Source organism: Enhydra lutris, unplaced genomic scaffold (assembly GCF_002288905.1).
Source record: "Enhydra lutris kenyoni isolate GAN:26980312 unplaced genomic scaffold, ASM228890v2 scaffoldscaffold43, whole genome shotgun sequence".
In the NCBI taxonomy this organism is placed as follows: Eukaryota; Metazoa; Chordata; class Mammalia; order Carnivora; family Mustelidae; genus Enhydra; species Enhydra lutris.
The window spans coordinates 10,258,892-10,275,024 of NW_019154127.1; the positions used below are offsets into that span (position 1 = coordinate 10,258,892).

At 42.9% G+C, this 16,133-nt stretch overlaps 1 protein-coding gene across 1 annotated transcript in view; it reads left to right on the forward strand.

The window, feature by feature from the left end:
* LOC111155830 (immunoglobulin superfamily member 5) overlaps positions 1–13,672 on the forward strand; it is a 38,652-nt gene extending 24,980 nt beyond the window's left edge. The window contains exons 6-9 of the mRNA XM_022516246.1: positions 2,796–2,820; positions 6,247–6,347; positions 7,622–7,695; positions 12,854–13,672. Of these exons, the coding sequence (XP_022371954.1) occupies positions 2,796–2,820; positions 6,247–6,347; positions 7,622–7,695; positions 12,854–12,949 (296 nt within the window). The 3' untranslated portion in view covers positions 12,950–13,672. The remainder of the gene's footprint in view (positions 1–2,795; positions 2,821–6,246; positions 6,348–7,621; positions 7,696–12,853) is intronic.
* Positions 13,673–16,133: the final 2,461 nt, after the last annotated feature.

Here is a 16,133-nt window from a genome sequence, read left to right on the forward strand (position 1 = left end):
GTTCATACAAATTTGTGTATATTTTTCAACTTTTGGTACAAGCACTTGAAATCCATTAGCTCCTCAGCAATTTCATAAGATGCATTGACCTTGAGAGCGTCCTTCACTTGGAAGTGGACATTTGAGCTTCAGAGAATGAAAGGACTTCCTGAAAAGGGTTACATTCCTTTGGGGCCTGGTGTAACCCCTCCGGGGAAGACCTAGATCTTCACACTTTTGGGAAGGTGAAGAGACAGCACCTTTCTGAGCAAAGACACCGACTACTTGAATTTTGTGCTTATTTTCAAGGATGTAAGGGCATTATAATCTGCCATTCAGGTGCTGTGCTTTTTTCCCTATCTGAACACATTAAAAGATTATTTCCTATTTTGTGTAATTCCAAATTGCCTTTTGTAGGCAAAAGTTGTAGTGGTAGGAAGAAAAAGAAGGTCTTCTGTCAAGTTAAAATAATACAGATAAAATTAATAAAGGTAATTATGCATCTCTTCTGAATAAGGTCTTTTGGGGTACTCAAAAGCAGTGACCTTGTTTGGGGGTCAGGCTTGAATTCGAGGTTGGGGTGGGCTTGTCATAGAATTCAGCTCTCTGTGACTCCAGAAACTACAGGATCTTTTTATGTGGATGTCTTAGGACTTTCCAAATGCTGAATGTATGTCCAGCCTTACCTTTCTTTGTCTTGTAAAAGCTTACCTATATGCCTATTTGAATATTTTCTACAGTTAAGGTATTTTTCTTAAAATCAGACTTCTGATATGAGACTATGTGTCAGTTCAATTGCATTTAAAATTTTATTAATGCTAATTGCCATTCGATGAGCACTTTTTGTGGCTGTCAGTCACCGTGTTAATTACCTTACATGGAATGCCTCTGTTACTGAGATATTCTGTGTAAAGTGCATAGTTACGCTGTATCTAGGCTAATTGTCTAGCCCGAACCCATGCGTGGATTTGGTTTGGGATTGGGAATTAATTCTGTCATACGACTTTATTCCCTAGGAAACAGAACATGAAAAGTAGTAAGCCTCTGTTGGCCCAGATTTGATGGAATTTGCTTTTACCTGGGAGTTACCCTATACACCACAGATGGATTACTCAAATAAAATACACTGGATTTTAAGTGAAAACTATGGATAACTTAAATTTTAATTGGGAAGTGACTAGGATTGTTCCGCACCTTCACAGTATTATTTTCAACATCAGCTGCTGTGGTGTTGAGGACTTTCTGGTTGTTTGGACTTCTGCTTCTCTTCAGCTGTTTTTTGTCTGTTCCACAACAGCCTCATAAGACGGTTGTGAGGGTTGGTAGCCCACGTTAAGATGTGCACCAGGGTGACTCTGATTCTTTGCATCCTCATTTACAAGCTGGGAATAAGTACCATCCTATAGACTGGTTGTGAGGATAAAATAAAATGGTATATGAAACTGTTTGTACCCTAGATTTTATCCTTTATTTAACATTGAGATGAAAATCTCGTATAAGAGTGAGCTGTTTTTATTGCCCTTGTTCATAACAAGTCTAGGTAAGGGCTATGGACAGCGCCTAAGGCAGCCTACTTACAAAGTCCACTGCATTGGGTAGAATTCACAGTGGACACTACACTTCCCCTTGACATAAATGTAAAGGATCAGGGAGGTCTGGATTTCCCCATAATTATCTCTATGCTTGAAAACAACAAGCATCAGTTTTCTTCAGAAGTATTTTCTGGCACATTGCTTTGCCAGTGCCTGGGAATTCTCAGTGCTCTGGCTGGTTAACTGGGGACTGGCTGAGGAGGGGTAAGGACCCCACTCAGTGTGGTCTGAAGGCCTTGGGGTTGCTTCTGCTAATAGAGCAGAGAAACCGAGAGCCATCTCCTGGAGCGCGTTCCTTATGGAAATGTTAGTGACATTTCAGACTGTCATTCTCTTTCATTTCAAATAAGATTGCTTCTTAGGTCCATTTTGGGGTGTGAATTGGCAAACGTTATTTCAACTGGAAGTAAGTGAGAACATACCTAAAAATGAGGAAAATGAATTCTTTTTTAGATTTCAGTAAATCTTGATGAATAGAAGGTCTAGACAGGAAAGCAGAGTTGCAAAGAACATTGGCTTTTGAGACAGATGATTGGGGACTGGTGTGTGGTTATCTTACTCCCTATTTCCAGGTTTTATGTCCCCTCCAGTCCAAGAATCCATTGATTAAAAACATTAGTAATTTAATGACAGCTTCTAGGGGTGGATGCAACTCCGTGCAGTAATACCATTACTACATACTGATTGAAAATGTATCTTAGAATTAAGGAAGTATGGTGCTTATACAATGTAATTCCTTATTTGTTATAGTATGGTAATAAAATATAATAGTGTCTAGTTTGTTAAAAATATGACCTTGCTAACACCTACCTCTTGTGTTGTAAAGATAAAAATGAAATAATCTCTTTCAGAGTGCTGGCACACAGTGAGTACTGAACGAATGGCAGTAGGTACTGGGAATGCAGAATGCCTCTTCCTAGTGAATGGAGTCTTTGTATCTCCCTAAACAACTCAATATTCATTAAGTACTTATTAGGTACCCACTATACTTCAGGTGCAGTAGTTATGATATGATAGTTAATAGTGAATTCTATTTTCCTTATGTTTGAAAGTCATTTGGTAATTTGGCATTGGGGAATTTACTTTTATTTACTCTAATGGGTCACAAATTTACTCTAATGGGTCACAAATACTCAGCAATGTATTTAAAGTCAGGGAGTTATTTTCAGAATAGCTATCCTGATTTTGCTAATGTGACTTCTGTCCCCCTCCCCTTTTTTGCAGATTCTAGTTATCAAAGTGAAATAAGGTAAGTTTGAAATCACATCAATTTTCTGAAAATGAAAATGAACAACTGAAAAATAACCAAACAACACCAACCCTACTAACACTAACATATACAACTGTGGGATTTCAGGATTATGTTACTCAAAATTAAATACCAAAAATGGACAATTCTGAAAAACATGTATGCCAAACACAAACTCATACGGCAAAATTAACTGTAGAATAAAATAAGGGATGGAGCTACTGCCTACATCTGACTTGCTCTAGCTCACTTAGGAAAACAGAGATTTTCTGCTTGGTGTCTGACATTTGCAACTCTTTCCACAAGAGGACACTATGCACCGAGACTGTTGTCCCTCCTGTTCTGAGTCAACGCAGGGGACTTGAGGACCATTTCAAGGGTAAAGAACAAGGCAGAGGCCCTGCTGGAATTTCTGGAACCGTGGAGAGCAGTGAGACCAGCTGGATGTCTTCAGGCGCATGAAACTGAACAGGCAGACAAATTAGGTCACGTTCGCTGCTTGTGCAACTAATGTGGGAGGGGACAGAAAAACCCCTGGTATTCCCATGGCCATCCTGAAATGGCTGCCAGTACTTTTAAGGAAGCTGTGTCAAGGACCTACAATAACCAGTTTAAATGTCTCAATATTTACACAAGTATAAACGCAGTAAGGGGAGGGATTTTTAGACAGAGCTCATTTTGCTGGGGGTGTTATAATAAAACCGTGGCTAATTTTCAGTATTTTATTAGATACTTTTAGTTTTTGAAATGCTGAGATTTTAAAACACCTTTTGGTTATCCATGGTGAATGAAGATGTGTATAGTCATTGTGTAACAGACACTAGCCATACTCCCTTTGACCCCAGTCGCTTACTGGTGATGATGTAGTGCTGGGAAAGCTGGCTGGGGTCTCTCTCAGGACGCTACAAAGCAGCAGTCTGAAACCACCTCCTCTGGAGCTTGACTTGGGGCAAGAGGAGAGGACGGAAAATGGACTCCAGTAATTATTCAGCATTTCTCCTGATGGCTGTCTCCAGCAGGGTGGCAGCCTGGATTCTTCCTTTCACCATTATTGACTTTGTAGTATTTTTTATCTCTATTCTCTGGGATCTTAGATGATTTCAAGACATAGAACAGTGGTCAGCAGCTATTTGGGGTCACGGATAGAGGATAAGAAGAATAATGACAACAGCAGCAATGATACGACAGTGGGGATGACAATCTCTAGTATATGCTGAGTGCTGAACGTATGTTAGGTCCAGGGAGGAAAGACAGGGCGACTCACTGGGACCTCCATGTCCCACCTGGCTTCCCTGCACTGTGCAAACTCCAGCTGCTCCCAGGCTCCTTCTGCAGTAAAATAATGCACACATTCCTTCCTATAGAACCAATGCATGTTTATTATAGAAAAAATTAAAAATTTACTTTTAGGAAGTGATTTTGAGGGGCCCTGGGGGTACAGTCAGTTGAGCATCCGACTCTTGATTTCTGCTGGGTCGTGATCTGAGGGATGTGAGACTGAGCCCTCTATGGCGCTCCGTGCCCAACGCGGAGTCTGTTTGAGACCTTCTCTCCCTCTCCCTCTGCAACTCCCCCCATAAAATAAATGAGTAAATCTTTAAAAATATAGAAATGATTTTGAAGTCACCCCTAATTCTACGGTTCGGAAGCAGGTATTGTTAAGTAAGTATGTACCTGCTCTCACACACATGTGCTCACATAGGTACATGCATGTATGCATTTTGTGAAATTTGGATCAGCATAAATCTAATTTCCTAACTTGCTTGTCTTACTTGGCACTATTCTGAAGATTATTTCTGTTAATAAATTTCTGTAATAAATCATTTCTGTTAATAAATGGTAAAAATAAATTTCTGCTTAATAAAAATATCTTACTGAAATATGAGTTCAGGGATACAAATTGTAGGTGTGTAGCTCGATTACTTTTCACAAAGCATATGGGCCTTGAGTGGGGACATGCAGAACTAGAGTACCCCCAACACTCCAAACTCCCCATGCCCCTCAAATCACTGTCTGACCCTTCCTCAAAGAAGTCATGTCTTTTTTTTTTTTTTTTTTTTTTTTAAGAGAGGGAGAGTGAGAGAGAGGGGGCCAAGGAGGGACAAAGAGAACCTTAAGCAGACTCCACGCCCAGTGCAGAGCCCAACACTGGGCTGGATCTCACAACCCTGATTCCAAATCAAGAGTCAGACATCCAGGCATCCCAAAGGTTATGTCTTCTGACCTTTATGCCCACATCCCCCAAGATTAGGTTCATATGAACTTTATGTAAATGGAATCATATTGTGTATACTCATTCATTTTGGTTTTCTTAAGCATCACACTGTGAGATTGGTCCATATTGTTCAGTGAAGAGGTAGATGGTTTACTATTATATAATAGCAGACTGTGGGTATATATGCAATTTATTTTTCCTTTATGTGGGCATTTGGATAGTTTTTGGAGTTATTATGAATTCTGTGGCACTAAACAGTTATGGATCTTTGGTGACTTGCTCATTAGTACTCCTTTCTGTGTTGTACCCAGGTGGGTGCAGGTGTACCAGTGAGAGCTGAGTAGGTGGAATCAATACCCCACAGTTTTCTAAAGTGGGTGTGCCAGTGTATACTTTCACCACAGTGTATGAGAGCTCTCATCTGTAATAAATTTTACAGGTGACATGGAGTTTCATTTTAGAGATGTATTGTCATTTATTTCACTAGTCCTCTATGGTGGGGCACCTGTGTCATTTGCAGTTTTTGCTATTACAATAGCTCATGAATGAATATTCTTTCATACCTGGTTATTTCCCAAGAAGTCCTCAGTGGTCAAGTATGAATATCTTTAACTCTTTGGATTTCCACTGCCAAGTTTTTTTCCCCTGGGAAGTTGCCCAAATTTTTACTTTATTTCAGAGATTGGAATATGTTCTCTATAAAGGGCCAGATTGTAAATATTTTGCTTTTGCAGGCCACATGCTCTCTATCACAGTTACTCAGTTTTGGTGTGGTACCATGCAGACAGCCATAAATAATATGGAAGCAGACAGGTGTGGCTGTGTTCCAGTGAAACTTTACTTACAGGAGGAGGTGGATTGGCCCTATGGGTTGCAGTTTGCCAACCCTGCTTAATTTGGTCACTGGCTTCTGGGGGTTGGTTGTGGATGGGGGAATGGAGTCCATGGGCGTATTTCTGTCCACCTCAATGGGAGCATGAGCAGGCAGACCACCTACACGGTCGTGTTGGTGCCTATGAGTTTCCATCCCGATGCTGTGGTTTAACATGCAAGAGTGCTCTGGGTGGACCAGAGTGAACCCAACATCCATGGCTGGTTAACATTTGTTTTTTTAAAAATAAGTAATAAATTAAGTAAAATTAATTAATTAAATTAAAATTTAAATTAATTAAAATAAAATTAAGTAATAAAATAAAATGGTCTAATTCCAGAAAATCCGCAAGTATGAAGACAAAGAAAGAAAGTTTGGAGACAAATGTAAAAAGTGGGAGTGGAAACAATGCCTACAGCCCAGATGAGCCCAGGATGGCAAGTGAGTGGGTGGGTGGGGCTGTCGGAAGACCTGAAGGGGAGTGTGGGGGAGGGGCTTGCTGACCCTGACCAGGCTCCAGCTGCACAAGGCAGGGGACTCAGCCCTTGCTGGTCATTATTTTTTGAGTAATTTTCAGAAGAAGGAGAAATTTCAGGGCTGGAAGTATTCTAGAATATAGAAATATTCTATAAAAAGTAAAAATCTACCTATTTCTCCAAAGTTTAAAATAGAGTGGGATGAAAATTTAAGGGCTTTAAAATAAATTTTCTGTTTTGTTTTTTTTTTTAAATGCTTTCTCTTTCATTAAAGCCTTCTAGCTTTAGAAAAGCGTTTGAGGAGGGATTTTAATATATTGAGGGTCTCTTTCCCAAAATGTCAGATAAAACCGAAACTTAGCGAGAAATCTGTTCCTACTGAGCTTTGGACTGTGTGCAATGTTGAAGAACAAAACCCAATTTCGAAAAGTCTTTGTAGCACAGGAATGTCTTCCCTTTGGAGAACAGAATCCTCGAAGGGACATCTCGGAAGGCTTGGCCACTGGGAGGCAGCAGGGATCTGGTTTGATCTGAGATCCTCCTGGAAGGTAGATGAGAGAGGGGACGAGTGTGAATGGTTCAGAGAGGGAGACCCTAACAAGCTGCCAGGCAGAACAAATTCCTTGGAGAGATGTTTCATTAATCAGTTCTTGCTGAGAGCCCCTCCACCCCTCCTGCAAATTGTTTTCACTAAGACTGGGGCCGCCCTCCCAGCCCATTTCCCGCCTTCACCATGGCGGCCTCCCACGTCCATTCCAAATGGCTCACTTCAGATTCTTAAAAAGTCCACGAAGCATGACTGTGTTCTTTCATATTCTGATCACAGCTTACAAAATTTCCTTGGGGCGAATATTTATTTATTAGTGTTTTGAGCAATTAATCAAGTAGTTTGGCCAAAATCTAGGCCCAAACCAAACCTCTCTGTCTTTTTGTCCTCTTGTGTCGTGTGTTTATTTTCCTTGGTCAGCATTAAAGCCACAGATTCACCTTGTCTCTGGATGAGACTGAGTCAAGGAAGGACTGGATTGTGAGTTTTCCATGTTTTTATTTCATTAGAAGAATAAGATTTGAAAGTATATAGCCTCAAGGAAACTCTAAAAACAAGTCTGTTTATGGTTAAGGATTGCTTTATGCTTGGGTTACTGTATAAAAGCAAACGTGTTTCCTTGTAAATCAGAAATGCTGGACTATTATTTGGGTTTTGTTACTTATCACTCTAAAATCACTCTTCCATTGCAGAACTTGCTTCTCTTACTCAAGAGTTCTCTGAATCCAGTGTTTGGGAACAACAAGGAAATAGACAACCTGATAAGGTGACTCAGATCATTTTCCCCATTTTGAGATTTTTTTTTTTTTTTTGCCATTTAAAAACCGTTGCCTGGTGGTAGGTGATTATAAAATGGTGCTTGTTTTATGTGCATGATGGAGGAACTTGGCCTGTGCTCACTGGTTAACCCGTCAGCATGGAGGACGTACACATCTCTTGCACAAAAGTGTAGGTGGGGGCTTGTAGACCTTGGGGTATCTCTTACATGCCCACCTAGAGATGCTGAGCGGGCAGTTAGATGTACAGGTCTGGAGCTCCAGGGGAGGAATGCTAGTTGTAGATACTGTTGGTTGTTAGACGAACTCTGATGGGCCCCTTCTTTCCAAAGAACATGAAGAACACAGTCACCCATGAACTGCGAGGACATGGTACGTTATTTTTCTGACACGGAGTCAGTGTTGGTTGCCACAGATGAGTGAACTGGAGTACATACACAGAAAATACGATTCTTCGTATCCACAGTCATATTAGGCAAAATATGCATTTTCTGACCTGCACAAAGTCACCTTCAAATGAGAAGCACTTTGATGTGACTCTGCAATGCTGCCCCTCATAGGCATGGGTATTCTCCTCTTTAGCTTTTAGAAAAGGCAGATTTGCAGATTGGGCTCCCGAAGCAAGTGAGTTCCCGAGGTCTTGGCTGTGTTCTGCCTACAAATCGCCATCGGTCTGAAGTGCTGCTGCTGGGAGTGCCTTCTCAGATCCATCATTCTCTCTTGGGCTAGATATTGACTTGGGTTTCTGGGCCACTCCAGGCTGTAATACTCCTCCCTGCAGTTGGGAGTCATCTTATCTTATCCATATATCTTGCCAGTGACATGTGCCTTCTAGGCCTTTGTGGGGGCAGGGGTGAGCTTTGATTGATGCTCAGCTGTGTATTGGGAGGACCTAAGTGATGTCACTACTGGAAAACCAGTGGTAGCCAGATGGGAAGACATGTGAGGATCTATGGCACCAAAGAACATTGGCCCAAGTGACAGATTGTTGGGGACAAGTTCAGGCTATGTCCTTAGGCTGGTGTCAGGAAAATGGAGAGGAAAATTCCCTCGCATTAAGGCTGTTGTCTTTGACACATATGTCTTCTTCTTCTTCTTTTTTTAAACATATAATGCATTATTTGCCCCAGGAGTACAGATCTGTGAATCATTGGGCTTACGCATTTCACAGCACTCACCATAGCAGGCACATATGTCTTCTGATGCATCAGTCTGGCCCTGGGAGGGAAGTCTATAGAGATGCAACCGATTCTCTTCTGAGGTGCCATCTCTTGAGTAAGGGGCGGCTGGCCAAAGGGAGTTATCACTAGGCTGTGAAGGATGTTTCCTGTCAAACCTCTACAACTGGACCTGAGTGGGAGCTGTGGCTGATGGAAGGGTTTTCTTCACCTAGTACCAAGCATGGTCACCCAGGAACACATTTCCTCCAGCCTTTATTTCTGTGGCTTTTCTATGGTTACCTTTTACGGTCATGTGTGTTTCCACCAGAGAAGCTGATGTGCTTATTTCTGGGGTTGGGGGCATGGGGGTAAGCAGGGAGGGAGTCATAAAGGTCATGTCAGATGATCTCCCCCCGAGGTAGAAATGAGGACAAAGGGGAACTCCAGATGCTTTTGGATATAGGAATGGAGAACGACATTTTGGAGCTTGGAGTAGATGCTTCTTAGGCTTGAAGTGTTCTGAGAATACGCATCGAGAGAAACTTAAGAAGTTTCTGCTACTTAAACATGTAACCAGCTAAATAATCTATTGGTGGAAAAAGAACAGTGGCCCAGAGTTGCTGGGCTCTGGGGAATGGTCACGCACACCTGTGTTTCTTGAAGAGTCTGTCAGGCTTCTAGGGAAGCATGTATCTTGGCCCAGAGCATCATAGTCCTTAAGATACCAACAGAAGACAAAGAAGATGAGCTGTTTTTGCCTGGGCTAAAGCCCGGTGGGGGCTGCTTAAATAGCTGCGTTCTTCTGCGTAGAGTTGGGGCACTTCAGTGCAAGGACAGTTTTGAAGAGGCCCCTCTCTGATCGTGCCTCTCAGGGACGGGCCTAGGCCCTGTCTGTAGGTTGTCCATTTGGAGAATGTAAACCCGAGATGTGGGCTATGCTTTTTGTGAGCACATACGGAAGGGATGGAGCAAGACAGATGGTGGAGGAAGTGGCTGGGCTTTGGAGCTCATGGCCCAGAGAAGACATAGTCCTGCATGTGGGCAGCTGGCCACTTGAGAGCTGCCAAGTGGCCAAGCCACCCCCTACTGAAGAGGTCAAGGTGAGCTGCGGCACCCTGGGTCCAGGCCTGTAGCCGTGCCTGGTCCAGGCTGCCATGCTGTCTCTGTGCAGGTGGAAGATGTCTTTCCTCAGAATGTTTTCTTTTTTCTTAGCCTTTCTCCATTCTGTAGGGAGCCTTGACCCCTAATGGACCAGGACAGGCAGCTGAGAGCTTATTAGAGCTCCTTCATCTGTTTTTCATCTCAGCCTCTTCCTCTTGGGCCTCAGTGTGCCTCCAGCCTGTGACAGAGCTGCCAGGGCTGCTGCGGGGTCCTTCCATGCACATGGGCTCCAGTGGGACTCCTGCCCAAGAAGCTGGCTTGCGCGAGTTTAGGACTGTTGACCCAGACTACACGATTGTGCAGAGTATCTGCACTAGCCTCGGGTCCTGCAAAGCCTGTAGCTCCAGCTGAGAGATTTCCAGCTGGCAGGCAGCCTGCAGCCAAAGCTCTTCCAGCCCCAGCACCTCGGAGCTGGTGGAGGCAGATGCACGTCCGATCCGTGGAGGCGAGGTGCGTACATCAACGACCAAGGCTCCCGTTTTGTATTAATAGGTCTCACAGTGGGGCGATCTTGGCTTTGCCAACAGCACAGCCACTGTCGAGTCTGTGCTCCCGTTCTCTCTTCATGCTGGCTTTCTCATCTGCTCAACCTGCTGGTCTTATTTTCGCTCAGCACTTTCAGATCTTAACCAACGGGTGGCCATGGACCACATGCAGTCTAGTGCAGCATTCCCGGGTGCTCATTAAAAAGTTGTTTGTTAAAGTGGAGAATGTCCTCAGTGCCTAGACTTCTGCTGTCACAGGCCAGGCGATACAAGGGATGTGCATGCAGTAGACACAGTTCCTTTGCAGAGAATCACAATCTAGTCATGACAAGCAGTATTATTAGACTGATATAGATGAATATGCTACATAAAAATGCTGTGTTTTGGGTCATTGAGGAAAGGTATATAATTCCACGTCAGATTGTCACTTTGCTCATTTGCAGTCTTGGGCACTTTTTTTTTTTTTTTTTTTTTTCCCAAGGGTATCCTGTTTAGACATGATCCAAGAAAGGGAAAGCCTGAAGGGCCAGGGGTGACATATGGGAATTATTATTTTTAAAAAATTTTTTAATTTATTTTCAGCATAACAGTATTCATTGTTTTTGCACCACACCCAGTGCTCCATGCAATCCGTGCCCTCTTCAATACCCACCACCTGGTTCCCCCAACCTCCCACCCCCTGCCCCTTCAAACCCCTCAGATTGTTTTTCAGAGTCCATAGACATATGGGAATTATTGATACAGCTTTTAGGATGCCCAGATTCTTGGTCCCACCTGTGGACCCCTGGCTCAGTGGACTTGGGGTGCAGCCTGCGTGTGTCTGAATTTTAAGACAACACGGAGGGATTGTCTAGGTGACTAGGTCTAAGGGTAGATGGAAATGAGGGGCTTTTGGGCTGCAGAGACCCTGGAGCATGTATTAAGCTGTAGGAAGGGTCAGAAAGGAAAACAAGAGAGTGATGTTTCAAACGGATGCATACCAAAATGTGATGCTTCTCTCCACTGATGATTCCTATCCGGGCTGGACTTACCGTTTAGGATATGTAATACCGACTTTGTTTCTAGAAAGGAGTTTCTGTTGGTGAAGTGCAGTAAACTCAGGTGTAACTGCCCATGAAACACGTGAGGAAAAAATTAATAAATAAAATTAGAAAGTCTCACTAACAATTACAGCTAACGGGAAGGACAAGCACCCTTTGTTTTATATGAAGTCATGGGCTTTGCAAATGTTTTGCATCTTGGTGAATAGTTAACACAAAGAGTCCCCCTTTTCCTTTCCTGTTTCCAGGGCTCAACTCCCTGCCAGTCAATTTTTCTGTTTATTTTGGGCAACTCTGTTTCTTTCTTTCCGGAGTCTGTCAGTTTTGAATGGTGAGCGCATGAACGTCTTGAAACGCAGATCAAGTCTTCCCCGCTAATCACCACCCTTCTGAGATAAACAGAAATACACTCTTGATAAATTTAGAAAACAGCAACGCGTTAGCGTAGCCCAACAGGGAAAACAAAAGGCAAACCACAAATGCAAAAATGTCAAGCCTATTCGCAGCAGAAGGCCAGTTCTTAGAGCAGGGTGGTGAGGTGGCTCCCCCAGCTTCCTGTTCTCCCTGCATGACTGGGAGTCACTAAGTTAAGCCCCAGAGCCAGAGTGATTCTATCCTCAAGACTTAATGACATTCCATTGCGACGTAAATAATGCATGGTGCCCAGTTACATTATTTAGGATGTGCAAGGCAGCTGCAGTGCCCTGGAATCTGAGCTGACAGCCTCAGAACTGGCAGGAAAACATAGCGCATGCTTTGCTATAGGGCAGTACTGCTGGGCAAGCACTGGCCCGTCTGGAGGAGTGTGCGGAGTGGCTGCAGTCACATTTCCCAAGGGAAATGGCAAAGACCACGTTTCTGAGAGGAGGCGGCTGCATGGCCTCCCAAGGAGAGAGCAGGCTGACCTGCTCCTCGCCTTTAGAATGAAAGTCTGTTTTTAAAGAAGGTTACAAATATTTTATATTTTCATACCGATTAGAATGTCCTTAGGAAGATTGAAAAAAAGAAAAGAAAAAAAAAAAGGAAAGCAAACCGGAAGAGTGCATCTTTCCTGTCATTTTCCTTCATACAAACAAATTCTGGATTCTTTGAACTGCATTACTCGTTAGGCCCTGAGCTTGGACGCCTCTGGAGTGTGTGGTTATTGAAATAATGCAAGAAAGGAAGGATGTATGTTAACATCTTTGGTTCCTCTCTGGGCCCTCATGCGTCTTCTTATCTGATGAGTGGAGCTATCGGCTCAAGTTTGCCTTTTATGTTGCTCTCTACTGATAAAACCCACTCTCCTCCCTTTGTCCCCAGGGACCTGACCACCGGTCACCGGGACCTGCAGGTTGTCCGCAGGTTTTCTTCATCATGGCCAGTCCTAAGACTGTCAGGAATGCAACTCTGGTCTAGCCAAGATGTCCCTCCAGTTCCATTTTGCACGTGGATGATGACCTGCCTCACGCCGACACGGTTTCGACTTCCTCTCTGTCCCGAGGCTGGGCTCCCACTTCACTAGCGTTTCGGGGACAGAGCGAGGCTGGAGTGATCAGAATGGACACTTGATGTGGGGAGAAAGAGTCCATTTCCCCACCTTCCAGGGTAAAATTTGGCTTTTGAAATGTTTCAAGATTTTCATGAACTCCACCAAGTTTCTGGTAAAGCTGCAAATTCATCATCTTAATTTACTTGTCACTCGACACTCCTTCTTGCTAATCCCATCAATGGCGGATAAACCTCCATCTTACCATGACTTTTAAAAAATATTTTTGTTCTCTTACGTCCTATGAAGACAATATTTATGTGTGTTTAGCACGTGGGGCATTAATGTATGTTATCTGTGAAAAAGGAGCATATGCATTAGGAGCAATCAGAAATCTAAGATTTCCTGGAAAATCAGAATTTATAGGTTAAGAATAAGATTAAATTCAAAGCCAATGGGCATACTATGAAATATCTCAGTATTGGATATTTACGTGAAGGCAGTCACTTTTATCTGCTCCTTATCAGGCTGCTCTCATGTCGTCCGATGAGTTAGATGTGGATTATGATTTGTGGGGGACGTGCCTTACATGCCACAAATGCCGTGAAAAAGCTGGAAATGGGTAACATGTTCTTTAATAAATAAAAGAGAAAACACCAAAGAATGTTATTGCCTTTCTGAGTTCTGAACTATTCAGGTGGTGGCTTAAGGAATCATGACATTTAGGAGATGTCTATTAAAAAAAAAATCACATTTTCATATTAGTCTTTGATTATTGTACATTTGCCCCACAGAAGTTAATATGAATGTTGCTATAAAGAATAAAATTGCTGCCTTTTCCAGATTTTTTTTTTCATGTGAATGTTGTCAGTGAATTTCCTGCCCACTCGTCTCTTCATGTTCACCCCAGAGGCAGGGCTGTTATTTGGCAGAGAGCTGAGCCAGTTGGTACAGATTTCTGTGATGGTTAGTAATTAGCAACTGCTCAGTAATTAACAACATACCCAACCTTGGTACTGCTAACATGGAATGTGACTTTTAAAATGTGTTAAGGTTTTAGTGCTGCCTTAGAATTAGGCAGTAGCAATGACAGTCGCTAGTGTGTGCTGAATGCCGAACATATGTTAAGCCCAGGGAGGAAAGATGGGGTGACTCACTGGGACCCCCATATCCCACCAGCTTTCCCTGCACTGTCCCCATTGTGCAAACACCAGCTGCTCCCAGGCTCCTTCTGCAGTAAAATAATAGACATATTTCTTCCTATAGAATCAATGCACGTTTATTATTAAAAAAGTAAAAATACAGGGTTAAGAAATGATTTTAAAATCACCCCTAATTCTATTGTTCAGAAGCAGGTATTACCAGGTAAGTATATATCTGCTCACACACACATATGTTCACGTGGTTACACACACATACATATTTTGTGGAATTTGGACCATTTCATAGCTCGCTCTTCTCAGTTGACACGATCCTGAGGATTATTTCTGTTAATAAATACTTGCCTACAACATTTTACTTCATTTGCTTAATAAAAATATCTTCTTGAAGTGTAAGTCCAGAAAAGTACACAAACTGTCGGTGTGTAGCTTGGTTACTGTTCACAACGCATATAGGGCTTGAGTGGGGACATGCAGAATGGGAGCGCCCTAGCACCCCAACCTCCCCATGTCCCTCAAACCACTGTCTGCCCCTTCCTCAAAGGTCACCTTTCTCAAAGTTTCCTTAAAATGTGTTACGATCTTAGTGATTCTTCAGAGTAAAAGATGTCAATTCCTCATGGTGATGTTTCTCCTCATTTAACACTCTGCTTGCGAATCCACTCAGTGGTCGGCAGACCTACATACCACCATGATTAATAAAATATTTTTATGATCTTGAATCACATTCTGCCTCTACCCTGAGCCCCCTCGTGTGACTCAACCACTAATTCCAGGGCCGGTTGCTGGCACACATTGGGCTGCGTCAGGTGTCCGTTCTGATTCACTGGCACTCATATGTTATCTGTTCTGAGGGGCTGGTTCTCTTGCTGTACGGGTTATCAAATATTTTGAGGATCACCACTGCTTAGAGGATCCTGAAAAAAATGTCATCTCTTCCAGGACCGTGTCACTACCGGAAGGGAATTGGCTGCCTATTTCCTTTGAAGTAGAGGTAAAATGCAAAATTTTTTTTTTTTTAAATTCTTATTTATTTTTTTAAATTTCTTTTCAGTGTTCCAGAATTCATTGTTTATGCACCACACCTAGTGCTCAATGCAATACATGCCCTCCACAATACCTACCACCAGGCTCACCCAACCCCCCACCCCCTGCCCCTCCAAAACACTCAGATTGTTTTTTTATTTTATTTTATTTATTTATTTGACAGACAGAGATCACAAGCAGGCAGAGAGGCAGGCAGAGAGAGAGAGGGAAGAAGGCTCCCTGCTGAGCAGAGAGCCCCATGCAGGACTCGATCCCTGGACCCTGAGATCATGACCCGAGCCGAAGGCAGAGGCCTAACCCACTGAGCCACCCAGGCACCCCTCTATTTTTAATTTCTTAAGGAATCTTCACACTGTTTTCCAAAGTGGCTGCACCAACTTGCATTCCCACCAACAGTGTAAGAAGGTTCTCCTTTCTCCACATTCTCTCCAATACATGTTGTTTACTGTCTTGTTAATTTTTGTCATTCTAACTGGTGTAAAGTGGTTTTATTTTAATCTTCCTGATTACTAGTGATGATGAAGATTTTTTCATGTGTCTGATAGCCATTTGTATGTCTTCATTGGAGAAGTGTCTGTTCATGTCTTCTGCCCTTTTTTTTTTGACATAATTATCTGTTTTGTGTGTGTCGAGTTTGAGGAGTTCTTTATAGATCCTGGATATCAGCCCTTTGTATTGTCATTTGTGAATATCCTCTCTCATTCTGTGGGTTGCCTCTTTGTTTTGTTGACTGTTTCCTTTGCTGTGCAGAAGTTTTTGATCTTTTTTTTTTTTTAAATATTTTATTTATTTATTTGACAGAGAGATCACAAGTAGGCAGAGAGGCAAGCAGAAAGGGAGGAAGAGAAGCAGGCTCCCTGGCGAGCAGAGAGCCCGATGCGGGGCTTGATCCCAGGACCCTGGGATC